This window comes from Corvus hawaiiensis, chromosome 3, assembly GCF_020740725.1.
Source record: "Corvus hawaiiensis isolate bCorHaw1 chromosome 3, bCorHaw1.pri.cur, whole genome shotgun sequence".
Taxonomy (NCBI): Eukaryota; Metazoa; Chordata; class Aves; order Passeriformes; family Corvidae; genus Corvus; species Corvus hawaiiensis.
Window position 1 is genome coordinate 60,985,863 of NC_063215.1, and position 27,471 is coordinate 61,013,333.

The window sequence follows — 27,471 nt, forward strand, 5'->3', positions numbered from 1 at the left end:
AGACAGAGACCATAATATGTATTTGTTTTCTTCACAGTAGCCTGAGTAGTGCTAAACTGTAGTTCTCCAGGAACCCAGCTGCAGATGTTATTAAACTACTTTTCTTCCATCCCACCCACCCCCCCAAAAAAAATCAAGTTATTTTGTTTGAAAATTAAAACTAAGTTTCAGAAGTAGAGCCTGTAATACTTTCAACAAGAGACTTATAAATCTGAGAGTTCAAAAACCTTGGAAAAGAGTCTCTGTGCATCAAGGTGTATATCTGGAGCTGGGCATCTTCATACATGTGAGGGCTGGGATCCAGTAAGTTTCTGTTGATCACTTCTCTCACCCGGGAATCAAGACTAACCTGAAGAAGATGAGCACAGAATAATAAAACAGTAACAGTGGAAAAGCTGTAATATGTATCTTTAATTCTCAGGGCTCCACTGAACATGCTGAGTTTATCAGTTATTCAAGTAATGCTCTGTGCTTCTTTCAGAATCATCACACAATTGCTGTGTAATGCACTGAGACCATCAACTCTATTTCAATTTTGATTTGGTCTTTGCATCCATCCTAAGATCTGTACAGTGAAATGCAGCTGCAGTTTTTGAAAATATATTATTTTACCTTAAAAATTTATATGTATTTAAAATTACTTTTCTGAAATGAATGTTGAATTACCCTCATTCAGAGAGCTGCAGGGTTTTTTTCTGAGCATTTGTGGTTAAACCTTTGGAAGATTTCTATTCACCATTCTTATCTGGCTGCCCTAGAGATTTTTTTTTCTGTTTTTTTTTTCAGGCACTACGCTTGTTCTTTATAAATTACCCAGGCATTTTTATCATTTTTATAGTGTTAATCTCCCCATTAATATTAATTATTTCAGATTTGTTCTTCTTTTCAGGATTCTTTAACATCTGGTAATTTATACTTTCAGGAGATCATATATCCATATTGAAGTTGATAGCAAGTTTCAGTTTTAGCTTCTCATTTACTTACCATTTGTGATGAACTCCTGTGCCTAGGCAGAAAAGGACATATTATGCTTGGGATGAATGCACAGATGATTTTAGAATATCCTTTAGAAATTTGAGTGAATGTACAGTTTATCCATAAAATGCTCTAAAACCTAGTAAATTAATGCGTTCTGGATTAAATGAAATGGCAGTAGCAGCAAAGCCCACTGGGGCCAGCAAGGATTTACTCAGCTAAGAGGAAAAGGGCTAAACTCCTGAGTAGAGAAATGCCAAGCAGAGATCAGTTAAGATACTGTGATTTATACCAAGTTGCAATCTGACTCTACTGCTCTGCAACCACAGGAAGATATTCATACTTTCTGAAGGATTGACTTCAACCCTGGAAAGCTCCATGTAAGATACCTTGACACATGAAGGATGGTAACCAAGATGGAAATGCAGAATATCTTAGGATGTGTGAGCCTGTGCTTTCATATATGGTGAAGCACTCTGAAATACACTGGTGTGATGTGGTACAGCATTGAGAATTAAATATACATTTTCATTCTATCTTCAGTACCCGCTGTAGGATCTGGCATTGTTGGTTTGTTGGCATATTGGAGTATGCTACTGACAGAGCAGACAAGCTCATTCTCCTCCAATATTTGCTGTCACTTGGTTATCAGATACAAGACACAACTATGAGAGACCATTGGGGCTGCTCAGCCAGTGAGTGTGGGCAGGACTACAGTGCTATGGTAGCTTTGAGTGGCAGTATTGCAACCATGTGTCTTCATAATGTGTTTGAATAGCTTTCAAGCCCAGGCCATTGCATTTCTGCAGAACAGAAAGGACACACTAAGATTTAAGCATTTCTCCCCCTGACACACAGGCACACACATTTAAATCAACAAAACCAGTTTGTGCATCTAATTGGTTCTTCAATATCAAACATAATAGCTGGGATAAAAAACCCCTCAAATTTGGCAGGATAGTGGGGTTTTGAGCCACTGAGCATAATAAAAGTTAATTGCACTTAGAGAATGCAAAAAACAAAATTAATTATGGAACTGTTAATTTGCATTGTATTTTTTCAGTGACTCACTAAAGCCAGATGGCAAAACTAGTTGGGATTACTAAAGGTATTTTCTTACTAAACAGATGAATACAAAGTATCTGTTTAGAACACTAAGACCTTCTGCCTCAATAACTTCTTCACTGAATGGGTCATGCTAAATATTTCAGCTCTTATGCCAAAAGGTAACATCTGGAATGGGATGCCTGGATGAACAAGAATTTTTCAGTTCCCATGCTGTTCTAATGCATTGCAAACAGTTCTTGTTTGCCTCCTAAGATTTCCAGTATGGGCAGGAGCAACTGGATTGATGAGATCTGTATGCATCCAGTGCACCAAGTTTGCGAGTAGCTTTGTTAAACTCTAAGTCAAACAATGCTTAATGTCTGCATTTTAAATGCTCATTGGTCTTAGCTTAAAAAGACAATTGAGCATTCATCACATACCTATCTGGTAAAAATATGGTATTAGAAGAAAAATTTATTATTAGCTTGCTGTACTGGCAATTGTATTTCACCCCAAAGCAAAAGCAGACACTATGGCACAAGTGAAGATAATGGAGTTATAAATCACTTGGCTTCATTCACATGGATTAAGTTGCAAATTATTACTGAACGCAGTGAAGAAGTAAAATGTAGGAATCAAGGTCCACAGTGAGCATAAATTATGCCATTGAGTAGGAATTCAAATGCAATGCACAGAGACAAGGCGAAGAAGATAAAGGTACATGATGTGGCCTAAGAAAAACTCTTCTATAGTGCTTATATATTTATATATCTCTCTGTATTACAAAACACGGTTTGGTAGCTTTGCTTTTTCTTCACTACAGGCAAAGATAATTTCAAAATTTGTCTATGTCAGTTAAAGGGTTGAAGAAAATCTTATATAATTTCCTAGATATTATATGTTTCATTAGATAAAATATGTCAGTTTCATTCTTGGACTCTCACATAGGAATAACCAGCGGAAATTTGGATTTTCTCCCAGACAGCTGTAGCAGCAGATAAATCTATAATGATTCTGATTTAAATTCCTTAATTTTCGTGCTTTTTCTCCAGAAATCCATTTGCATTACTTACTTCCTCTCTCTGTCAGACGTAGCATTACTAAAGAAGCAAACCTGTTTCTCAGCCTTCTCTTACTGGAGTTTTTGAGCCTTATAGAAAACTTGGATGTGTTGCAGCTGGTAATGCTAAATGGCCCAGTGCCTGCATCTCTACTGTCTCTGTCCCTTCCTTTCCTGATTTATTGTTCACACTAAGACTTTTATATGACAGACTTTCGGACCCTCACCTCGCAGTCCAGGATATAACGTCTCTGCTCTGGGATAACAGAAAATGCAAATGTAACATTTACAGCTTTACCTCTTTTGGTGATAGTATAGAAATGTAATCTTCATATATAAGTCTTGCTTTTTCTTCAATAACTTTCTTGTTCTGTTCCTTCTTCAGATCTTCACATGCAAGCCAGAAAAGCAGGTTCTCCTCACTATACTCCGTTCTAAGAAACTCTCTGAAAAGGTTCCTCCCAGCTGGTGTTTTCATCATCTTGTCAAAATTCTGAGCCCAAGACAAAATTTCATCTGCAGTAGGGTTTTGGCTGCAAAAAGCAAATATCATTACAAATATGCTACTATTTTTGTAACAGTGTTTTCGTACATTCATCCAAAAATTCTCCTTTCAACTGCACTTTAGTCTAAAGTGAAAACTGGAAGCAACAAGGCTTCAGCAGTGACAGGGGAATTTCATTTGCTCTTCACTTGTGCATCCATTATCCCAATAGCCCACTAAACGTGTTTAATGTTACGAGACATGCACTTGACTTTCTACGAGTTTTCTGGTAGTGTTCTTAGCCATGTTGCTCAAAGACAAAACCCCACAACAGCAATAAATTCCTGCCTCTGCAGTTAAAGGAGATTCCAAGAAACTGGAAATAGACTCTATTTCATGAGGAGTTTAGATGACACCTGATGTCCCTGCCTGCCTCTGATGGTGACAGTACATGATTTGGTTTAGGAAGAACAAGATAAACAAAAGGCTCTTGGCAGCCAAAAGCATACTAATGATGCCCAACAAAGTAGTGATTCAGAGAGATTTTAAATTAGCATATTTCTCTGTGCTTGCACCTAAGGGTTGCTAAGCTTCCTTCTGTTTCATGCTATTGACCTGAATGATGATCTTTTGGCATGAGATGTGATGGATTTTGCTGGCAAAACTGGAAATAGAAGAAATGGGGAAAAGTCCTTATTCCCATTTCCTGAAGGAAAATATTTGTGGCTTTTACCAGTAGATGCACTGGGTAACTGATCGGACTTACTTGCCTCCCTTATCCACTAATGTACCAATGAATAGCTTAAGAAAGTAATTCTCCAGGTTACTTAACAGTTAAACATAGTTTCAAACTTAATTTTGAGCACTCACCCTCTCCTTCTTGATCTAACACAAGAGCTTTACTAGCTGTTGTCAACAGCTTCTGTATAACCGTGATGCACAATAAGTGACATTTGTCTACATAATTTCTGTTCAAGTCAATTTATCAACTCCTACTCTGCATGCAAGGCAGACTGGATCATGGGAAGCTATTTGTGATAAATCACAAAGTTTTTAATGTTTAAACTATCTTGCAAAGTAATGGTAAACTGAATAAAAAAGATTAAACACAGATTTTAAGGTGAACAGTCCTCTCAGGACTTTGCATTGTCTGCTGAGGAGAGTGCAAAGAACCTGCTGAGGTGGATGGGGCTGACAAACAACCTGGGCTTCCTTATTGTCTGTTGGGAAGCTCTCTTCACTATAGTATTTTGTAGAAAATTATCATATTGTCTTCTCATAAAAGACCATGATTAGCAATAAAGGAAACGAGTTGTTTGGGTTGTTTTTGGCATCATATATGTCCTTTAAAGTTTTAATTTCCTTTTTATGGGATTAGAGAACTCAGGGCCCCTGATAGATTACCATTTTTCCCCACACAATAAAGATGGGCCCAAGCTTTAGACAGAAGTAGAAGCTCAGACTTTCAGTGTGTTTAACCCAGTTTGCAAGGTATATGTTTTTTGGTTAATTCCAGTGAAACCATAGTTCAAGCTGTTTTATGAAAGCGCCCATATTAAAAATCTGGTCATGAAGTACACTTGTGACAATTAGTTTTTCTTCTTGTCTGGATAGACAGGAAAAAATGCTCTCACAGGTAGCAGAGGCTTCTTATAGAGACTCACATATGGAACCACCCATGAACCTTCCATTCCTCCCAGTGGTTCTTCCCCACAAATAAGAAACTGTAAATAAGCTTGACTTATAAATGTCTCTGCTGTCATTTCATTGTCAGGACAGACTTTGCTTCCTTTCATACAGAATTTTTTGGAGGAAAAGCAATTAAGAGGACATTCCCAAAGAATTAAACGCAAGACAATTCTTGATATTAGTTAAAGACAAAATACTTACTACACAACAGTTTGACCAACTTACCATTCTTCTATGACTTGGATACTCTCCAGTTTGGTCGTATGTGTTGGCCTTCCTGCATTGTCTCCTCTCTCTTCATTCCTAACAGTGAGGCTGCAATGTAGTACAACACTTTATTTTGTCTAGAGAAAGTTAATTTAAAACAATGACTATAGTAACGCAAACTTTTAAAAGATATAGACCTATATAGGGTATCGTTTTTCACTCTTGCCTCTAAAATTTTGGAGAAAAACTTTTACAATTACTTTTCCCCTGAACTCTGATGAATATTAATTTACAGTTGCTATTACCACATGCTATTACCACACAGTTTTTTAGAAGCTCACAGTTTATCCACTGAAATATGGGCAAATACTTAGAGGTGACTTTTGGAGTGATTTCACTTAGTTAACTGAGAATGCTAGCAACAGTATGAGTAGGGGGGATATGAATTTCTGAACTGGACATTGATGGGGCTTTGATGCCCCACCAGTTCTGGATAGTTTTTCCGTCTTTATGAATCTTCCCTTTTCTCTCTCCGAGATACAGTGGCAGTAGATGGCTCAGATACAGAACTTAGCATGTGGCAGCTCCTTATGATTTCCTCTTCTGACCTAAACTTGTTTTCCATTCCAAAAAATAAAACATACTGGCCTCTGAGCAGAAAGGCATCCATTACCCTCATATTATCACAAGCATGGGAAAGAAAGACTTCCTTTATGCAAGGATGTTTTTAATTTTTTTTTTCTTTTTTGAGCTGCTAACTAGAATCACTTATTTTTCTGCAAATATCTTTTAAATCAGATTTGCTGTAGTGGTGAAGACTTCCTCTGTGTGTGTTCTCTGTGAATGTTCTGGAACATGGTATTGCCAGCAAGCCCACAATTCCTGGTAACTACTGAAATAAAGTATGTTTTGAGTGACATAGATATTCATATGGAAACCCTGGTTCTGATAATTAAGCTTAAGAAGTGGAATGTAGTAAGGAGATGGAAATTTCCTTTCATCAGGAAATGTGTACAGTTGAGAGAAAACAAGCAACCAAGCAAAAAATCCCCTTTCCAATCTCCAGCTCGTATTTTGAATATTAAATATTCACCATACAATGATGCTCTCAGTCACCCTAAGTCTTGCTAAAAAACATACGTTTGTAGCATAAAGCTCCTCCCTCCCCCACTAATCTGAAAAACTTTTGCTCAGCTCTAAGAAGAAATCCCAGCTCTGAGACATCTTTAGCACAAATAATCTTTCTTTATAGGTTCTCTGCATTTATGAGTTTCTTCAACATTTTTTAAAGCATTTGGCAGAGCTAATAGGTATTCTCAAATACTCTTCTAAAAACTGGAAGTTTAAGCTCCCAGGTAAAGCAGAGCACATATTAAGACTTAAACATTACAAAGACGTACACTTGCAAATGAAGCTCTTTGATACTGGTTGCTCCTTCACTTACCTGCCAAGACCTTAGTTCAGGCCCTTGGTCCTGCTTCCCCTGTTACAGCGTAGGAATGCAGCTCCAGTGCTGCTAAGGTTGTTAGGGTGTCATCAACTGCTGCAGGAGAAACAACACATCCTGAACTCTGGGGTTGGCAGGTAAAAAGCCTTTCTGTCTCCTCTGACCTGTTGTTCATCAGTCTACAGAGGGAGCACCCAGGAAAGACAGAAAGGAGTTCCATATACAGGAGGAGAAAAAAAAAGGGACCATCCACTTTCTTTCTGTCTTGTAATCTTTAAGTCCACACATGTAACTGCTTAGGGTCACCTTGCATCTGGACAGAGCACAAAGTTGGAGTGAGGGAGAAGCAGGGAAGGCACAAAGCTCTCTCTCCCTCCCTCCCTCTTTCCCTCCTTTGCAGTCCATAGGTAGAGCAGCATTTGTCTTCTCTGCTGGGTGCAGAGAACAGAGTGTCCTTTGGTTCCATGGAAGAATAACACCATGGAAGGAGGAAACAGCCTGTGTAGGTTGCAAATGCAATAGGGTGTTCATTTGAGTCTGTCTAAAAGAGAATGAAGCTGCCTGTTTTCCTTCCTTCATCACATGAGCAACAACTAAGCTGTACTGAAATAATTTACTTGTCAAGCACTAGACATTCAAGGTTTGGATGCAGAGTCTTACTGGAAGTAGAACGTGACTCATCTGAGAGCAGTCAGTATACACTACTAATTTAATCTGTTATCTGGGATCAAATACTGTTTATTTTGCTTATGCAAAATCTCTGCTAGACTTGGGAAAACCATCATGGGTTGATGAAGGGGAAACAATGAATAGTGAAGTAGTGAGTGGTGAATAAGAGAAATAGGAATAGGAACAAGAAGGCCATGTTGACTTCATTGCAATGTTTTTTTATCAAAGGAATAACTGATAGACAGTATGCACTTTGATTTTCTTAAAAACCTCAATAAAGAGTTCAGATTGTGGGCCTGGAACATAGTATACCAGTTTTCTGGTATCTATACCATAGTGACAATGCAAGGTACACACTTGGCCCTGATTCCTTCATCTCACCATTCATAACTGGACTTTAATGGCTGAAGTTAGTCAGCGCTGCAAAATAGAGAACTCTTCAAAGAAGTGTCATACTGGGTTGGAATACGTTTGAGTATTGCATTTAAAACTGTGCTACATTTGTAATGCATCTTGGCCTAAATTCTGCATTATGTTTCCTGTGACAAAACCAGCACTACATTTCAACTTCTGTTTATCTTCATCCATCAAGGCTAGAGTTCCATCAAATATGTTACTTTTGATATGTTTTTTCCTGTGAATGAAACTATCATTCTTATACTGAAGTACATTCAATTCAGGCATGTTCTGTTTTCACTCAAGGAACTGCTTCATGATCTCTTAGAGAAATAATTAAATATTTAAGCATTTGTGACTGCAAAGCTAGCTTGAAAGCAGCCTTTAAGTAACTGATCACAATAACAGATTGCTTCCTTTTAACTTGGAATGACAACACTGCACTGCTCTTTCCTATGTTGCTGTCTTCAGCTGGAAACATCCTATCTGTTCACGTTTCTCTGTGGAATTCAAGCAGTCCACAGAAGCAAAGGTGTTCTGCATACCTGGAGCTGATGTCCTTGATACATTAATCCATCATTGAAGCTATCAGATTGTGTCAGAAGGATTATGCTTATAGTGTAATACTAAACAGACTAAAAGCAACAGGCTAAAGATTAACAAAATTATTTTAGTTAAGGCTTTAAGAAGAGGAAATTGCTGATACACCTTATCAAAAAGTAGTTAAATGAAAGGGAGGTGTACTAGAGAGACATCTGATACAAACTAACATCTTTGGTGCTATTATTATTTATTAGTTGGAATACACCCAGCAGATATCCTTGAAATTTGGAGATGCAAATTAGCCATGATAAAAGCACAACAAAACTACTAATGCCTTAAAACGGGAGAGTTTGGGATGTCTAAAGGTGAGTTTAAATGGAAAACACAAGCATGAGTTTGTTTTCTGTTTATATGGAAGATTTGTTCTGCCCACTTACATGCTGATTTTATTGCTCTGGAGAGTACAGTAAAAACACTTCAGTGGCCTGAGCTTGATGCACTTTTAAAATATATCTTGGGTTCCTGACTGCTACAAAACCAATAAGTTTCTTGAACTACTGCAACAGTATTATTATGAGTAATTTCTGCTTGGAGTGAATGCATTTCTATTTTGCAACTTCACACACTTTATAAGTAAAAAATTAATGATCAGGGACTACTTGAAGAAGCATACGTACTGAAAAAATGACCACAAATAAGATTAAGCTGGTCCAGGTTCCTACCTGATGTGTTTTTGGGGGAACTGCTGGGATTTAGAAAACCAATCTTTATTTATTTAGCTGCTATTATATGGCTGTTAATATTCAAGTTCAGCAATTAAGTAATTGTTCTTTTGAGTAATTACTTAGCTAAATCAGTATTGAAGCATCCTGTTGCATGAGAAGATAAAGCCAAGCTAATTGGATAGAATCATCAAGAGAGTCGAGCAAATATCTCACTGACTCTTCCTCCAGGTGTTTCCAGCTGATGGTTTTAGCCTTTTTGTAAGTTGAATCCCTACTGATGCACTTACCTTCTACTGCCATTAAAAAACTGAAGGTAATTTAGAGCTTGGACCTGATCTTTCATTCTCTGTGAACAAATGGTATTTAATTGCTTCCCAAGAGTCAGGTTCTCATGGACGAGTAGCCTAAATCTGGTGAATCATTGAAATTACTGTTATCACTATGTCAAGAAAGCATTGTGACTGGTGCCAGGATTAATGTTCTGCCCATGCATGGCTGATACCAGCTATTACTCACTTAGGTATTTTCTCTGTTATGTGCATCATATGCAGTATATCATCACAGTATTTTGCAATTATGTCTGGCACTGAAGAGAATGTGACTATTAAAACCTCTTGCCTTAGTGGTGTTTTTTGTGCTGACATGCAGATAAGGAGCAGAAATCAAACTGGGACACTGTGAACTAGTTTGGTAGGCTATTGGGTTGGCCATTCAGGAGATCTGTGCTCAGTTTCTACTTTGTAGATGAAGTTTGTAGTCTCTGTTGGGCAGTGACTGCATTTTAGGCTGGACCAGTTTATGTTACACAGTAGGACCATGAGCCCTCAAGCCACAACAGTAACAGAAAAATCTTCCTTATTCTAGGCCAAAGGTCATATTAAGTCAACTGTTCATACATAATCTAAAAGCAGAATTTTGTTTTCAGATGAAAATCAATATTCAGATAAGATTTTCTGGATAACAGATGTTCTGAAGGTTTCCTTCACTGATCAACCCTTTGATTGAAAGAATGTATCTCACTGGCACTGCACTTCTCCCTATCCTACTCCTAGAAATTTTTATTATCATCAGATCAAGAGGCATAATATTTTTAACTTTCTTAAAAAACCCACCACATCTCTCTTCCCACAGAAGACCTCAAGAGATCAAGACTGAATTTTGATTTTAAAATTACAGTGGTAGATGATGTAAAATGACCATTCCCCAAAACTCTTGAAAAACACAAGTTGAATTTACCAAATAGATTCAGATAGGAAATATCTTTTCTTTTCTGTTTGGAAGAGGAGAAGCCTTTAAACAAACAAATTACTGCACATGCAAACAAGAACACATGTTTAGTGCATTCTTCTGAAATGAGGGGAAGGTGGTTTTCAAAACTCTTAGTGTTGGTGCCCCTCTTTGTCTCAATCTTTCGCCAGCTGGGTACATACCTTCACCCTTCCATTCAAAATGGGTGTGCTCCTAATGATCTCCATGCTCTCTGATACCTTTGCTTTTATTACAAGTGTCTGGCTTAAAACATGTTATATGAATACAAATATATTTTTTCTGGTTTTAATTCAGATGCAAAAAACTGCATGATAGAATCTTTTTCATTTTTGATTGTAGTTCAATCTGATCAGACTGTCTTCAATACTGTGGTTCAACAGTCAGTGACTGAAAAATCAATTGTTTGCACAGTTCTATTCAGAAGCTCACTCCTAAATGCCGAGGCATGCTCTGTTAGATGTCAGAGATAGATGTGGTCCCTATATCCCACATGCTGTATTATAATGGAAAAGACAACTCTACTGGGATTCATCAATTTCTTTTATGAAACCTGATTTAACTTATGACTCAAAATCAATTTATCACCTCATTTTTTCGTGGCAGCTAGAATATTTAACCTTGATGTCATTGGATACTAGTCAAGACTGTGTTTGTTTATGCACAGAGGCAAATGATGATTTTGCTACACTGTGCAAATCAATAATAATGAAAAATAACTGCAATATTATTGTGATCCATTCATAAAGAATAATACAGCTAGATTAATCTCAAATCACTGTCTTCTATCTCCCTTTTAATGTCACAAAAATAGGCATCAATGAGAATGAAATGTTACATGAACAATATTATCCAAGGATAACTTGTTTTTTGTAAGCTGAGTAAAGGGCAAAAAACTTGCTTCTATTAAAGTTAGGAAAAGAATTCACTTTGTTACAGTAAGTGAATAATATCCAGAATGGCTATTCTGAGAAGAACTAGACCTACAATAATTATTTTTATGAAGAGGTGATGCCTTGTACTAGACACTTTCATAGGCTCAGATAAACTTGCAATATATCCTTCAGGCCCCTGGCTGTATTAGAGAGAAAGGGAATCCATCTCTTACCTGACCTCTGAGTTTATGTCCTTGTAAGAACAGCAAGACAGACTAAAACTCTAAAACTCTTCTAATAATAACAGTATTTCCAAAATGTCAGCCAAATCTGTGGTAATAAATGAATTCTAGAGTGGAGGCTTGCATGGATGCGTGGAGGTCTGCAAGGCAAACGTAAGTGATGTAGTAAACTTGTTATTCCCATGTCTGCCTTGGTAGTCTGTGAGAGACTTTGAAGGGGAATGGTGGTCAAAAGCCTATGGAATCATTTGCTTAAACTGATCAGAATCTGGTCTTAATTCAGTCAGAAGAACATAACAATTTTTTTACAAATAAGAAACAGATCAAAAAAATTTGAAGTTTTTTTTGTCATTAGTGTCAATCCTAGTTCTTGAACAAGATAATGATTTACAGCTCTTCACTGAATTCAGTAAAGAAATGTAGGATGTGAAATTTTATATTGAAAACAAGTTAGAAATTTAATGAAAAATAGCTACATCCCACTCTGAGTAAAAAATTGTCTTGTGCTTAAAACTAAATGATGAGATTGTGTTTAGCAGACTGACATAGGAAAGCAGTCTGTTGGGGGAAAGCCAACAATTACCATAAGGCTATAATCAGCCTACTTGGCAATGTCCACTGAAACCATAAACTCCTTTCAAAAAGTCCAGGTACCTGTGGTGCTAACTTTTCTGAGTGCCAGAGTTATATTTGCCTTAGGTGATAAGATGGTGCAAGAGGCATGTATAATCCAAATTGTTTTTAAAAGAAAAAAACAAACAAGCATAGACTCCAGCTTGGACTCAGTTGTTTTAGAGTAGAAAAAAAAATATGTTTGCAAATTGAATTTATAAAATTGACATCTGATTCTGTGAGTCTTACCTCATGTAACTAAAAACTCCAAACTTTTTTTTTTAAGAATGCAACTATTTGCAAGTTAACCATCCTGGAGATTTTGTAGCAAAAACTCTTCCGATATTTCAAAGCATCAGGTGAGGGATAGAATGCAGAGTCACAAACCTCCCAGCTCTTTGTTCAGCTTACAGTGTGGTCTCATTGTTTTTGCTTGTAACTATAAAAGCTGCAGTAAAAAACGGCCTGGTTTTTTTTTCTCATAGGTCACAAAAAGTAAGATAAAGTGAAATAAGTGATTTTTCTCTTCCAATGCTTTGTCTCTTCCAATGACTAGGAAACATACAATTTTTTTCTTTCCAATTTTTCTTGGTTTTATTTTCCCCCTTGATTCAGTTTGTTTTGTTGTAGTGTGTGTAGTGTTGTAGTTCATATTTGTCCCCTTTTTTAATCTGTTTGAAGAGCATACAGCTGAGAAACAGTCTGTAACAGATGGTTGGGCACTTCTATGTGCTGTGAATGTGCTTTCAACAAAAAAGCTTAGGATCCTCTACTCAGGATCCGGTAATATTAAATGCAGGCAAACTTCTGGCTCCCATGCACACATTTCTGCACACCATAAATCCTGTGGGCCAAGCAGGAGCATAAGGTGTAAATTTTCAGGTCTGATTTTTGCTAACCAGGATGGATGCAGAAGCTGTTTCACAGGCCATTCCACCAGGGTTTTATGGAGAATGCAGCTGACTGGAATTGAGTTTGTGTTTTGCACAGATTTGACAGTTAAAATTAGTTTACTTCTGAATTGGATTTCTAACAAAATAGTGTTTGTGGAAAAGTTTAATGACATTTCATAATTGCTTTTGATTGTTTTAAAAATAATTATTGTTACAATTTAAAATTAAATAATCAGTTGTCTTGGTTTTATTAATTGTTAGTTACCATAATTCTAACTACTCTTCTGTGAGCAATTCTAGTTAATGTAATAAAAGAACAAATCTAAATGAAATATTATGCTTAAATTTAAGAAGCTCTTTAGAAAAATTACATTCTGTCATAGCAGATTTCCAGTAGGCTTTCTGATAACAAGAAAAGAGATTTTCTGTTAAGAAAACAGCTCATCAGGAAATCCAGCAGCTATAACTCTTAACTTCATGATACACGGAGTATTTACTAGAGCCTCATCTCTCAGAGTCCTGCAAACATCTCCATTTTTCACCCAGAATCATGTTTATACTAAGAGCTGTGCAGAGAAGTGTGAAGAACAATGCCTTACAGCAGTAAAATCCCAAAGCACAGCAAAACCTGCATTTTTCTTTTGTATTTGAAATATCCTTGCTTCCCTAAAACAGTCTTGAGATTTCTAGAAGGGTAGCATTGATGGTATGGCTGTGGAGTGTGTGGACACAGGAGTAGAGATGTAGTCAAAACCCCTCGTGCCTACAGATGGGTATCTTGGCCCATTCACTGTCTTACTTCTGACAGCAGTGATGTAGCAGCAATCCAGGGTGACTGAAAGAATCACTGCCCATTCTCCTGTGTTTTTTCTTTAGTGCTGCTCTTGCAGTGCTATTTCAACTCTTCTGTGTGAAGGGATAGCTTTCAGCCCTGTGAGATATTTAAGATTTCAGAAGGAAATACACTTTAAAATACTACAAATGAATAGGGTCCTATTTTTCTTCCTTGTGAAAACCTGGACTAAGTTCTGTGAGATCTTTTGTTCAAAGGCTTATGATAAGGCCAGATCATCTATGTTGAGAGTTGTGAACTTTCCCATGAGAAATAAGAAACTTCTCAGTTCATTTGTGATTGTATCTTTGAATGTGGGGGAGAGTGGGTTCAATTTCTTACTGGTTTTCTGTTGCTGTGTTTTCTTAATATTGTGCAGCATTCAGCCTAATTGGTCAAAAGTCAATACAGATTCAACTACAAACCATAAAAGAAAAAGGAGATTGGTGGAAATCACAGTTTAAGACATCTGGAACACCTCAGGCTATCAAGGTCTAGTCAGTTAAGACGTTTAGCTCTGTCCTGATAGTATTAAGTATTAAGTATTAAGCTATTCCTCAGCTTGAGTAGAAGCAGAATTGAACCCAAATGATCTACTGTTTAAGAGTATAATCATCTCTTTGTTAATGGGAAGTCTTGGCCAAGATTTTGGAGTTTATGTAACATCATTACATAAGGCTATTAAATTGCATCCCACATAGCCCCTCGAAGGTAGATCATCCTTACTGAGATATGAGTGCTAAATTAAAGTAAGTCATAGAGGGATGTGCTCGGTAAAGCAAGTACTTAAAACGTTTTAGCAAATCTGCAGTGTTTCACTCTCTTCCCTTTCCTGTATATTTAATGTTTTAAAATGGAATAGATCTAAAATCTGGTAACCTTTTCTCTTCATAAAGGACAGTCAGATTAACAGTGTCTTTCTAAAGCCACAAGCTATATTTTCCTGCTGTATTTTCCATCAAAGTTGAAATTAGAATATGTTTGGCAGACAAATTGGCAAATTTGTCCAAACTACATTTTCCTTTTGGACCCCATGAAAAAATATGAAAGCAAAGCCTTGTGGAATTAAAAATCCACATGTTAATACATCTTACATCATAGATTGATATTTGCAATGTGATCTTTGAAGTAATTTTTATATTGATTCTTTTGTCTTTTAGAAAATATTCAGAAGTACATTGTCAATGGAAAAACTAACCTCCTGGAAAACCCTTGATAAAAGGGACGTTATCCTAAAATAGTCCCCAAAAGCCCCAGAAATGTTCTGCAAACATTTAAGATCTGAGTTTCAGTCTTAAAACTGAGTTCAGTGCACCGAGTTCAGTGTTTCCTGATGCTGAGAGGGAACCTCCTCTCAAGTGTTGCAGCTTGTTTTCCTTGCCTCTGGTGTCCTCTCACTGGGCACCACCGAAAACACCCTGGCTCCACCGTCTTTGTTCACTCAGTTCAGGTATTTATACATATTGCTAAGGTCCTTCCGAGCCTTCTCTTCTCTAGGTGGAGCCATGTCAGGTCTCTCAGCCTTTCCTCACACGAGGCGCTCCAGCTCCTCAATCATTTTAGAGGCCCTCTGCTGGACACTAGTATATACAGGGCTCTTGCAGTGAAGAGCCCAGAACTGGACACAGTGCTGCAGGTGTGGTCAATAGTGCCACGAACAACATCTTTAAAAAGAGACTACAACTGAGGAATATTTTCGGGGTCTACTTAAAAAAATGCAATTACATTTACATTTCAGGATGACTTCAGAGTGAAGGTGAGAACTGGTTCTCAAGGTCAGTGCAGGTCAAATGTTATGTGAAAGAAGACTGGCCCTTTTAATGGACGGCCTTGCTGAACGTGTTGTTTTCTTCCTCTGCTCTTGTGTGACTGATTTAACCTACCTACCTCCAGATATTGCAGCTCAGCAGGAGCTCAAAGGCAGATGGAAACTACCAGTGTGCACTGTACTTGAACTTCTGAAATAAAGGACAATATCTCCCTCAAACTTAAACTAGCCATGAGCAAAATTTTTAACTGTGCAAGAGAGGAAAGAACTAGTGATTTAAAGCAATCTGACTTTCCTATACTCTTTTTTACTCACAATATTTCTGATCTTCTGAAAATCTGTAAGCGAATATACTTTCTGCTGGATTTTACCTTAGAGAGATTATATTACTTTTACATAATGATAGCCACAACAGGAGTAATTACAACTTTTGTAAACTTTTAGTCCTTTCTAGGATATGTTTTTGAGATTTTTGTTCTCATATGTGGAATGTAATTTCTGTACAGGTAGGAAACCCAAGACTTGACAAAGTTTTCTTACCAATGATTTCTAGTGGAGTTATTCTAGCTTTCTTCCATTACTTTAGAGATGGCTTCTGCTTTAGGCAACATTCAACTCAAGGATGTATTTCTCTTTTAAGGTCACCCAACAGATCGCTAGTCTGGCTGTCAGCTTCATTCCTTCCTTCAGAATAATATTACCATTCATATTCCATCTTGTATGATGGACGCATTTAATTACTAGACAATCTGCAGTGTCCTTACTCCTGGCTACAGCTGTTTTGCAAACAATTCCTTCATATATTTGAGACAATTAAAAGTGACAGTTCTGTATTATTCAAAGAAATGGAAATTGTATCCCTTGAAAGGGTAGCTAGATGAATAAAAGCCCTCCAAATCACTAGCAAGCAAGCCTAATGGTCTCAATTAATTCTGATAAATGAGCCTAGTCTCAGTTTCTGTTGTGGCTTTTTCTTTATTATTCTTGGTTTTCAGATATCAAAGTAGGAGCAACAGTAAAGAATTGAGCTTGAATACAGTCATTACTTTGGTAATGTAGATAGATTCCACAGATTTAGATGTAGTTTTGAAATGGGAAGAAATGCCTGGAAACATTCACACTAAACTCACATTTTTCTTTTCATAAGGTGTTGCAAAGTAATCCAGTTAAAGAGAGCTTTAGGAAATTTCAAAGCATAGTTCCTACTTGGATGTTTATGGACACCATATTTTGTGAAATTAGCCCGGACTAAACTAGTTTAAGCTTATCCACATCACAGTCAAGTAAGATGGGGGAATCTCCCACTTAACATTCTTCCAGAAAACAAACAGGATTGAGACCCTCCATGCCAGTCTGTGTATATTACAGACATCTGTTGTGTTGGTGCTGGTTTCCAAATTTTGTTAGAAAAAGCCCTCAGCTGGGAAGCACTTTCAGCATGGATGTCAACAAGAACTGAAATTACCCATTCCTCCACAATGGGTGCTCAGCATCTGCCAGTATCAGGCCCTCACCCAGGTATTTCAGAAGAACCAGAGCTGCCATCTAGACAAATATATGTGCTATGGAATTATTAAGGGTGACTAGACAAGACTCATATCTCCTTTGCCTTTCTGACTCACATAATGAATGTCTGACCCACTTTTCCAGTGAGAGGATCTCCATCTAATAAGTGCTACTTACTAGGGGTCCAGACTCATTTCCATGAAATATTCTCATTTTTTCTCTTTAAAGCGCTAGACATTTATTCCTGTTTTAACTGACATTTTAAACCAATTTGGAATTATACATGGCTAAAAAATAAACCTATGTGAGATGGAAATTCTGCTGCTGACAGATTTTAGTAGCCTATTTTTTTCTCTTTTGGTTTGGAACTACAGGCTGCATTTATTCTTGCAGACAAAATGGTCTGGGAGTGTCTGGAGGTTGACTGGCACCACATAGCTACAGTCCACTAAAGCCCTTACCCAAAACAGGGTTTCTGCACCTGCCACAGGCCATTGACTGAGACTGCACTTTGGCACTGGCCAGATCTCTGCCAGGGAGTTAATACTTGCCAACAATTTACTGTACATGCTAGCTGCAGCCCATGTTAGACCCTGGCCCTGTATAGTTTGCTGGTATAGACACTGCCAGTGTGCTTAATTTGGATAAGGGTGTTTTGTTATAGTTTTTGCATGTTGAATATCAACGTTTTTATTATTCCACAATGAATAAAGTTCAGAGGGTTTGCAAGGGAGCTTTGGCACCTTTAAAATGTCACCATCTATCAACATGCCTTACTTCAGCTTATATTTTGATCTGAGACCCATTGTGACTTTTCATGTACTTCTCCATTTATGTGGTTTTCAACAGATTTCTGAGTTAATGCATCTTTGTGTAAATACCTAATTGCAAATTTGTCATAAGAAAACCAAAACCAGCCCAAACCATGTCAGGGGAGATTTCGAAGGCTCCAAAATCCTAATACCTGAAAATCACAGCATAAGCTGCACTCAGGTATTCTCAGCACTCATGACTTCTTATTTTTTTTTTCTTTTCTCCACAGCAACAGTCAAGCTGTGCTCTGGTGACAGAAAATCTGTCATGACATTACGAATCTTCCTACAGCCACTGTTCCACAGACAGCAAGCTGAATAGCATTTTGGTGCAGGCAGGTGGGAAATTGGTATGAAGGGTGAGGGAGAGCCAAGATGCTGATGCTCTGAAGCAATCCATCTCTTAAACAGCCTCAGAGGAGACACCAAGCTGCTTTTCAGCAGTGGAAGTGATTCTGCCACTGCTTTCTCTCCCTCTAGTCTCCTCAAGAGCAGCTGTCCCTGAATACACTCTTGTGTGCTGTGCCAGGACAGAATCAAGATCATTTTCTAAAGTTAACTAGATTTAGTCTGCTCTCTCCTTCTAAGGAGCTACTGTTGGTATCTTTTGCAGCACTGAATTAGAATGAGCCTTGTGTAATCCCAAATCCCCTCTGAGCATGTATTTATTCTTCAATTTAGAAGGATTGTAGTTCTAATTTTTTTTACTTTAATTTTCTTTACAGAAATGCTTGCTTGAAATAGGACTATTTTCTGCAGTTAGACTGATCAGAGGTTTGTATCTTAGTAGTACTACACACAAAGGAATCTGCATTTCATTTGTGAATCTTCAGAAACATTTATTTAAAATTTGCTAATCTATTATGTTTACAATCTACTCATTCTCTAACCTGCTTGCATTATCACAGATGGGGAAAAATGTCAGTAAACACATGAGCCTCCATCTGTTCCTCAAAATGAAATGAACTTTCAAAGTTTAAATTATTAAGAATAAAATCCTGATACTAGGAAAGCTTGGCACAGAGAGCCCAGGTCTGGTTTTGATGTTAATGAGGATTCTGCCACTAGCTTATGATGAAAGTTAACAGAGCAGCTGCATAAGAAGCTGTTGCTCCACTCTTCACATTAGCCTTGTATTTTTATTATTTTTTTTATGGGGAAAAAAAAGTTTACCTCATACGTTTGAAAACAGAAACATTTATCAGTTTGCATGGACTTGGACTCAGTTTACAGTGTTAAAAGTTTTTTCAAACCAGAGTTCTTGGTTGGAAATTAATTTAGAATTATTTATATATGCTGAACATCTGTGTAACATCTTGTGTATCTTTGTGCTTCCACCATGATTTCACGGTTGACCGGCAGCGCCTTAGTGACTACCCCTTGGCACCACTTGCCAAAATAAATGCAGTGTGTAGCTCACAGCCTTCTCCTAGAGAAGGACATGATTTTAATTTGCTTTGCATGTCCCACAAAGCAATAGCCTGCATCAAATCTACTTGGCAAATTTCCTGTGGAAACCCCTTTCTGCTCTGGGAGCTGGTGGCTCACTGTACCTGCCCCTATTCCAAGGCTGTGCAAGAGCTTGTGCTCCCACAGGAATTTGGAGGTAAGTGGCAGGAGGCTGCGAAGAAGAAAGGAAGAAGACAAAAGGTGGTGCATGAGCTTGGATTAAGGGATTTCTTAGTTGCTTTTTGATGAGGGGAGGTGAGATATATTTGATTAATTTAGAAGAGAGCTCCACAGTGACCCAGGCAGGTTCTCGTGAGATTCAGTAGGTTAACTTTAGTCTTTCATTAGTTTTTTTACATTCAAATTTTGTTTTCTGTAAATTTTATTTCTAAAGTCCTTTTGGTTTGCCAGTAACATCTTGTTTTCCTGCATTCACATCTTACTCTTTAGAAGCAGAAGCAGGAAAATTTATGGGCTCGTAGTCAGGAGAAGTTAGCATATCTGTGAGCTCCCCTACCTTTACACCTTGTGGCAAAGAAATGTGCCCTGCTCTTTTGAAAAGGTAGCATTTCACATCTGCTTCATAGGGATGCTTATCCCAAAGCTGCCTTTACTTGCCAGCTCTGGAGCTTTGGGATAAGCTGTGTATTGAATCACATATGAGGTAAAGGGGTGGTCTGGCTCAAGGAGAGAGCAGACTTCCAGGAATTATTAGGCTAACACTGACAATCTGGCCCAGTGTCACAGAAGGGCACAAGCCCAGAGGTTGGCAAGTCAGGCTGTGTTGTCCTAGGAGAGTTGTGTAAACAAGCATGAACAGAGCCACCTGTCCCCAGCCTGCCCTGAGGACCTAAACTTCCATAAATTTACAGCAAAATCACTTCCCCTATCTTAACTCCAAAGGAGAAAGAGCTTATTAAATTTCATACCTATTAGGAAGGCATGCTTCCCTGCTCTGTTTTTTTTTCAGTTTAGAGATCATCCTTTTCTTTTGCTTTAAAGGGAAAAGAAATTATTTACTTGTGTATTATTTAGTAAGTACTGTTAACTTACAAAAGTAAGAAAAAATAAATACTTGACAAGTGATTTATTTTTAGTGTGTCTTCTGCTTATTTTTCCAAATGCTGACAATTTAATTATTTTATTTTAAGTATCTCAGGAAACCTTGAGAGGTCCTTTTCTGAGGACTAGGTATTTAAATCCTCAGTCCACACTCACCCCATGGTGCATTCCAGCAACAACAGGAATGTTTGCCAGCTTTCTCTCATGGCCTCAGAACTGAGGATATGTGGATTTAAAGACAAGGTGATTTAAGACTGATTTTCATGAAAACCATGTTCAGTAGGTTGTGTGACAAGTCAGATAATGGATTTTATCTAGCTTTAAATACTACCCATCAAAGAACTGATGCTACTTTCTTAAGAAAGCACCAGTGCTGCACATCACACTCTCATGATCAGATGATACTGTCCCATAGCTGCACAAAGCATGAGCTCCTGTGCTAGTTAAGCCTACTTTCCCTCAGAATAAATTATTCTCCAGGAAAGAGACAGAATGTTTTCATCTTTGACCTCTGCAACAGCAAGTGGTAAAAATGTAATATTCTGTGATATTTTAAAGTATGAAAAGGCTCAGATTGGAACATCTTTTCCCATTAAATATTTTTAAAAATATCACCTGCTATTTCAGTAAAATAGAGAACAGTAGCCTGCACTTCTGTATTCTGCACTAAAGTAACTCCTGATGCATTTTTCCATACTTGCTTTTTCTCAGGTGTGATGTTCTGAAAAGGTAAACACAGACAATTGAGTACATTTGTTTCAGACATGTTGTCCTATGTGTTCAGGGAGGAAAAGAAGAATTAAAAATAAAATCTAAAGCAAAAATATATTCTTCAATATCAGTGCTTTTGTTTCAATGATAAAGATTTTCTTTCCTTGCCAGAAGCTTTAACAAAATCCTGGAGCCTGGGTGACTTTTTTGTGCCAGCCCACCTCTAGTCTGCTCCTAGTCTAAAAGTTGTGCTGCAGACAGGCACTGGAAGAGGGATATGGGTTTTGTTTTTGACATACTTATGAACATGTGGCTGTAATTTATTGCATTAAATTGTTTTTGTGTTCTTTGCTTCTCTGTCCTTCAAACTTTCTACCATAGTTAAATAAAATAAAGTAGCCATGACTGTAGCCCCCAGAGATTATCTTGTATTGACTCATGCAAAGCCTTGACACTACTTTTTGATAGCAAAATAACATTGAATATGCCAGGAAAATGTTATTCCTCTCAAAATACTAGAGCGGTGGGAAGTGCAAAAAAAAAAAGTGGGGTTTTTGTTGGGTTTTTTTTTTTCATTTAGAGCACACTGTTTGTTAGGAGGAGGATAACAAATATTAATGCAATTTACAGTTGTTCTTAGAACTGTTTCTGCCATTTCATATTCATGGCACAAGTGACTTGTAAGCTCAAGTTAACTGCTAAACTCTTGCAAGGAAAATGTTCCCTTTAATAAAGAAAAATATTTGTGTAGCAACGTCATCAGGAAGAAGTTTCAGAGCAACTCACAGCAGTCATAGACACGTTGTAAGAACTGAAGAGAGAGGTTTCTTGCCAAGAGCAACTCTTGTTTACTGCCAAGATGGCAAAAATCCTATCTTCCCTGGCATCTCTTGTGTGTGGGAAACTCTCTTCCACAAGTCTTCAGCAGTTCCAGTGGTTACCTTTTCAGGTAAAGGCCTTTCAGCTCACTCCCTTCAATTGAGCTACAAGTGAAGCTAAGTGATCATCTTCACTTATCCCCTGGAAGCCTTTCAATGTCCCCCAGAGTGCTGTACTGCTAAGGTCTCTTGCAGGGTAGATGTCACATGCCTTCTGAGCCTTCTGTGTACAGGAAAAGGAGACAGATTATCGGGCATCAGAGTTTTCAAATTCACTGAGCGCCTTATGAAAGGAAGAGGGGATAAAAAGATATGACTCCTGCTCTAGGTGGGAGACAATGGAGGAAGCAAAAAAAATTGGCAGAAAAGCCAACCTCCCTGTGCTAGTGCCTGAAGAGTTTTTTTGAAGAAGGCCATTTGCAAGTGTTTGCAAGAGAGCAACTGGTTTTATGTCTGCTCAGGAAGCTGGAGTAATGGATTGGTAAATAAGGTTGGGGAGGTGAAATAGCAAGCTTACTCCTCTTACCTTGCCAAGCTGAGAACAAAACTATAAAGTCATGGCTTTAAGTACTAAATGGGCAACTCTCTGGAGAAAGCATAATTGAGGAAATTATGGACTGTGATGTTAGAAGACTTGCTGCAAATTTTGCAAGTCAGGCTACCCAAGTCATTGAAATTACACCTCGTAAGGAAGCACATTCTTCTGACGTCTATTGGAATGGAGCTTTGCAAAAGCTTAAGACATGGGGTGATTCAGTTACAGAGCTGTAGGTACGTGACTGGTACTTATCTGTTAGCTGCTTTAATTAGGCAGTGTTCCTGAAATGAGTGCCTAAGGTCTATGTCTGGTCAGTGAAGAGAGGAAGGTCTACAGAAGGTCTTCACAGGGATGTATCATCTGCTTCTGCTGTAAGGGGACAAGCTTTTCCTGTTGGGAACTTCAGAAGCACTTTATTTTTTTCCACTGAGGCAGACTGTTTCCTTCACTACTTGTACTCAGAAACAAGTTTAGAGCTTAAACTAGCTGGGCAACATCGTGAGCATACATATTAAAATAAAAATAGCCATTTTAATAATCCTGTTTATCTCCATTCTTTTCCAATCTGAACAAAGCTTGGTAATAAGTCTTGCTTTGTCCCTGTAAACTGAGCAATTTACTGTCCTGATGATTATCAGTGCCAATAGATGTACTGAGTCTGGCTGGGATGGAGTTAATTTTCTTCACAGGAATCCTTATGGTGCTATGTTTTGGATTTTTGACCAAAACAGTGTTGATAACCCATTAATGTTATAGCTGCTCCTGAGCAGTCACTGCACAGCATCAAGGATTTCTGTTTCTCACATTGCCTTGGCAGTGAGCAGGATGGGGGTGCACAAGAAGTGTGAGGGGACACAGTTGGGACAGCTGACCACAACTCACCAAAGGGATATTCCGTACCATATGACATTGTGATCAGCAATAAAAGTTGCAGAAGAAAAAAAGGAAGGATGGAGTTTGAGTGTTACAGCGTTTGTTTCCCCAAGTCACTGTAACGTGATGGAGCCTGGCTTTCCTGGAGATGGCTGAACTGATGGGAAGCTGTGAATGAATTTTTTGTTTTGTTTTACTTGTGCACACAGCTTTGCTTTATCTCAATGAAAGAGTTTTGTCGCTTTCACTTTTCTGATTCTCTTCTCCATCCTGCTGGTGAGGAGTGAGAAGCATCTGCTTGGGGCTGAGTTACCTACAAGGATTATCCCATAACAATAGAAAAAACCTCTAAAGAGTTGTTACCTTTAAGAAAGACATAATAGAGAAAAACAAAAAAAAGGTTTGGAACAAGATGTACTGCATAGTTTTTCAATCTAATTTTTTGCTGTTAACAAGTCTCTATTAGGCAAGAAGTTTGTTGTTTCCCCAAACAAAGGTGTGAATATTTGCCTATGCTGTTGTGCAAACAGAAGACTTAATGCCTATTCTGATTTTAACATGGGGTAGAACAGAAGAAAACAAGCATCACATGATTCAAAAAAGGTATTTTCAGAATTCTAATGATTTGTTTGGATATATGAACTATTGAACTAACTGTTTGAACAGGAAAAAAGGAAAATATTTTACTAAAATCGGCACATACTCCCTCCATTTCTGTAAATGGTGAAGAAGTTGAGGCAATAAGAGGTTAGTGATGTAAGAGCTATCATCAGTCACACACAGGTGGAAAAACTGAAGAAAATTCTAATCTTGATAGAACATTGCCTTTCCCATTAATGAATCCAGCAACATTTCCAGACAGGTATCTCTTGAGAAATTCATGTTACTCAAACATAAAGACCTGTGGAACTAGGGAAAGCATGTAATAACATTAGGTCCAGAGAACCTGTTACAATTGCTGATTAGGATTTTCTCTTACAGAGGACTACCCTAGAGAATTAATTAGCTAGAATCCCCTGCATATGAGAGAATAATAAGTTAGTTACTTTTTAAATTTTTTTTTTTGTAATTTTTTAGTGTAGACTACTGAGTCAAGAACAGTAATCTGTACTCCTCCTGGACAGTTCTGATTTACAAAACGCATTTGGCACCACAATCAGTTACTTCATTTTAATTGAGATTCTGAAACATTTCATACTGCTTTTTTCAAAGTTTTGTCCCATCTCTCCTCTAATGGAATTTCCACTACAGAATCATAGAAGATACAGCTGGAAGATACTTAATACATCACCTTTTCTGTCTTCTTGATTTTAGCAAACCTGAGTGATGTAACTATTCCTTTGATCACTTATTTGACTTAATCTTGAAAACTAACTAACAGGATTTCTCCATGCTCAGTCTAACCTATTTTGCAAAACAAAAAACCAAAAAAACCCCAACCTCAAGCCCTGAAAAACCCAGAAAGATAGAAAAAAAATTACTAGAGCAGTTGAAGATACTTCCTATGTTTTAAACAATAATTACTCTAATTTAGATTTAAGATGCATAATCTGTTTACATATATAATGGTATTGCCTTCCAAGGACTGGAGGCTTCCAAGGGTCACAAGAGCTTCAAAATAGGGTATGGTTGTCAAATAAATTTTCTTGAGTTACGGCATGCTTAAAAAATAAAATTAGTTATCTTTAAGCTTGGTAAATTAGACGGATATTTTATGGCTATTCATATTCTAGTATGCAAGGCAAAAGCCAACCCTAGCTGTACATGCACAATGATGGGCTTTATTTCCATTCAGGAAAGAGATGTTGTATTCAGGGTGGGTAACTCCATGAAAACATCATCTTTGGGGTTGTTAAAAAATAAGCAGAGAAATTAGTAACAAAACTCAAGAGCAAACACAAACCATGGTGGACCCATGTCTTGACCTTGATCTAAAGTAGATTTAGTCACACATCTCAGACAGGAAATAGTAGAATAGGAAAAGTACATAGAGAGACACAAGGTAGGTGAGTAAATAGGACAGATAAGGATAAATCATGGTCTGGGGCTGTTTCTGTTTCACAAAGATTAAAATAGAGAAAACTGTGGAAGAAAAAACAGCTGAAGGGAGATATGAGAGAGCTCTGTAAAATCTTGACCATCCTGGGAACAATTAGTCACTGATCTTCACATAAGAACAAGGAAGCATCAAATGAAATTAATTTCTAGAAGGTTAACACAAATAAAAGGGAGTAATACTTCATGGAGTGCACAGGCTCATTGTAGAATTTATTGCTAGAGGGAACCCTGGATGCCAAAAGTTTAGATGAGTTCAGGAAGTCACTTCAGAAAACGGTTTGGCAAATTAAGGAAAGAAAATTCCAACAAGGTCTATAAACCACATGGAAATGAACTCTGGGCCAGGAAATACCTAAGTTGCAGATTGGCAGTAGTTGTGAGGTATTTTACATTGGGTAAGTTGAGGAGGTGCATGTCTACTTGTTTTATCCTTTCCTTGTGGTATCTGATAAAGGTCGCTTCCTGAAATAGGATACTGAGATAAATGAATCTCTGGCCTGTAACAGTATAGTTGATATTGTGCCCTTGTCCCAGAGCAGAGAGAAAAGTGACAAAACACCCTCTCTTTATTTCCTATTTAATAACCTTCCACCTATTTTGCAATATGGATTGAACATACTGCAAACTTTAATGATAAACACATGAGCTCTGGCTCATCCTTGCTCCAAAGGTGAAACTGGAAGTAACAGCCAAGGCAGGTCCACCCCGCTACTGCCTCCAGGGTGTGTCAGTATCTTGGAAAAAAACCTGTCCCATTTGGTACGTAGTGCATACATGCTGGTATGTATTTTTAAATATACTGAAGCAAATAGCCTCAGATTTTAGATTAGGGCCAGATGGCTGATTGAAGTGAAAATAACACAGATACACAGAGGAATGGTCACTCCAAAAAACCTGAACTGTCTAGTTAATATGATGCCAGGCTCTGAACAGTACTGCATGTCATTTACCTTATATTTCAATACTGTGTTCATAAAAATAAGAAATAAACACCTGGTGCATCTCAAGACACTGAGAATTTAAAGGTATTTCTGAAACTAACTTTAAATCTTTGACTTTACAAGTGAACTCTGTTGAGGAAGGGACAAGCAGCCACTAAAATTATGCCACTCCATTTAAAAGATAAAGTGGAATTTAAGGCTCGTGTTTTCAGATTACAGAATTTATATTAGTAATATAACAGGACACCACATATTCACACAAAAGATGTCCAACCAAATCAGGGAATTTTTAAATCAAATTTTTAAGTAAAAAGTTAACTTGTGCCTCCTCTCCCAGAAGTTTGCATGTTCCCAGTGCTTTCCATTCTCATTGTTTACCTGTGGTGGATATGGAAGCAAATATACTACAGGACATACCATGAACAGCTGCAGCAACAGCACCAACAAAAGCAACATGTGTTGTTGGGCCTTTGGTTTCCAGGTGCTTGAGACACAGCTGATGTTCCTTCATTTTGTGACTGCTGCCTCTTTCTCATTTCAGCTACTTCAGTGCCCAAGTGGCTATAAGAACACAGACATAAGAGATGTACAGAATTACTACAGACCATCATAAATTACATTCACATTTCTACAGCAATGTCCGATGCAACTGGTTCTCACAGCTCATGGCAACAAAAGCACGTGACCATCAACTGAGCTGGCCAAGAAATAGCTCCTTTGTGTTAAAAGCAGTTTCCAGAAGACCACATTTCAGTGACACATTTACGCTCCTGTGCCGTTGAATCACACGCATTCTTCCTGCTTTGGCAGGACTCAAAGGGCTGTTTATGATCAGTGTGTTTAACAGCAAGCCACACAACTTGTGTAGCACTTGGTAGAGACTTGGTTGCTCCTTACCACAAGACTATCACAG

The 27,471-nt window shown here is 37.8% G+C and overlaps 1 protein-coding gene across 8 annotated transcripts in view; it reads right to left on the reverse strand.

Annotated features, from left to right (window-relative positions):
• Window positions 1–27,471, reverse strand: part of RGS17 (regulator of G protein signaling 17) — a 73,095-nt gene that overhangs the window by 3,143 nt on the left and 42,481 nt on the right. For 4 of the 8 annotated variants that reach the window (XM_048297893.1, XM_048297886.1, XM_048297887.1 and 1 more), the window contains 4 exons: window positions 26,976–27,119; window positions 5,481–5,570; window positions 3,381–3,615; window positions 228–349 (listed from right to left, as the gene is read on the reverse strand). In XM_048297893.1, the coding sequence (XP_048153850.1) occupies window positions 228–349; window positions 3,381–3,615; window positions 5,481–5,570; window positions 26,976–27,094 (566 nt within the window). In that variant the 5' untranslated portion in view covers window positions 27,095–27,119. Of the gene's footprint in view, window positions 1–120; window positions 350–3,380; window positions 3,616–5,480; window positions 5,571–26,975; window positions 27,120–27,471 lie in introns of those variants that run through there. The other 4 variants (XM_048297894.1, XM_048297891.1, XM_048297890.1 and 1 more) reach the window with 3 other exon arrangements.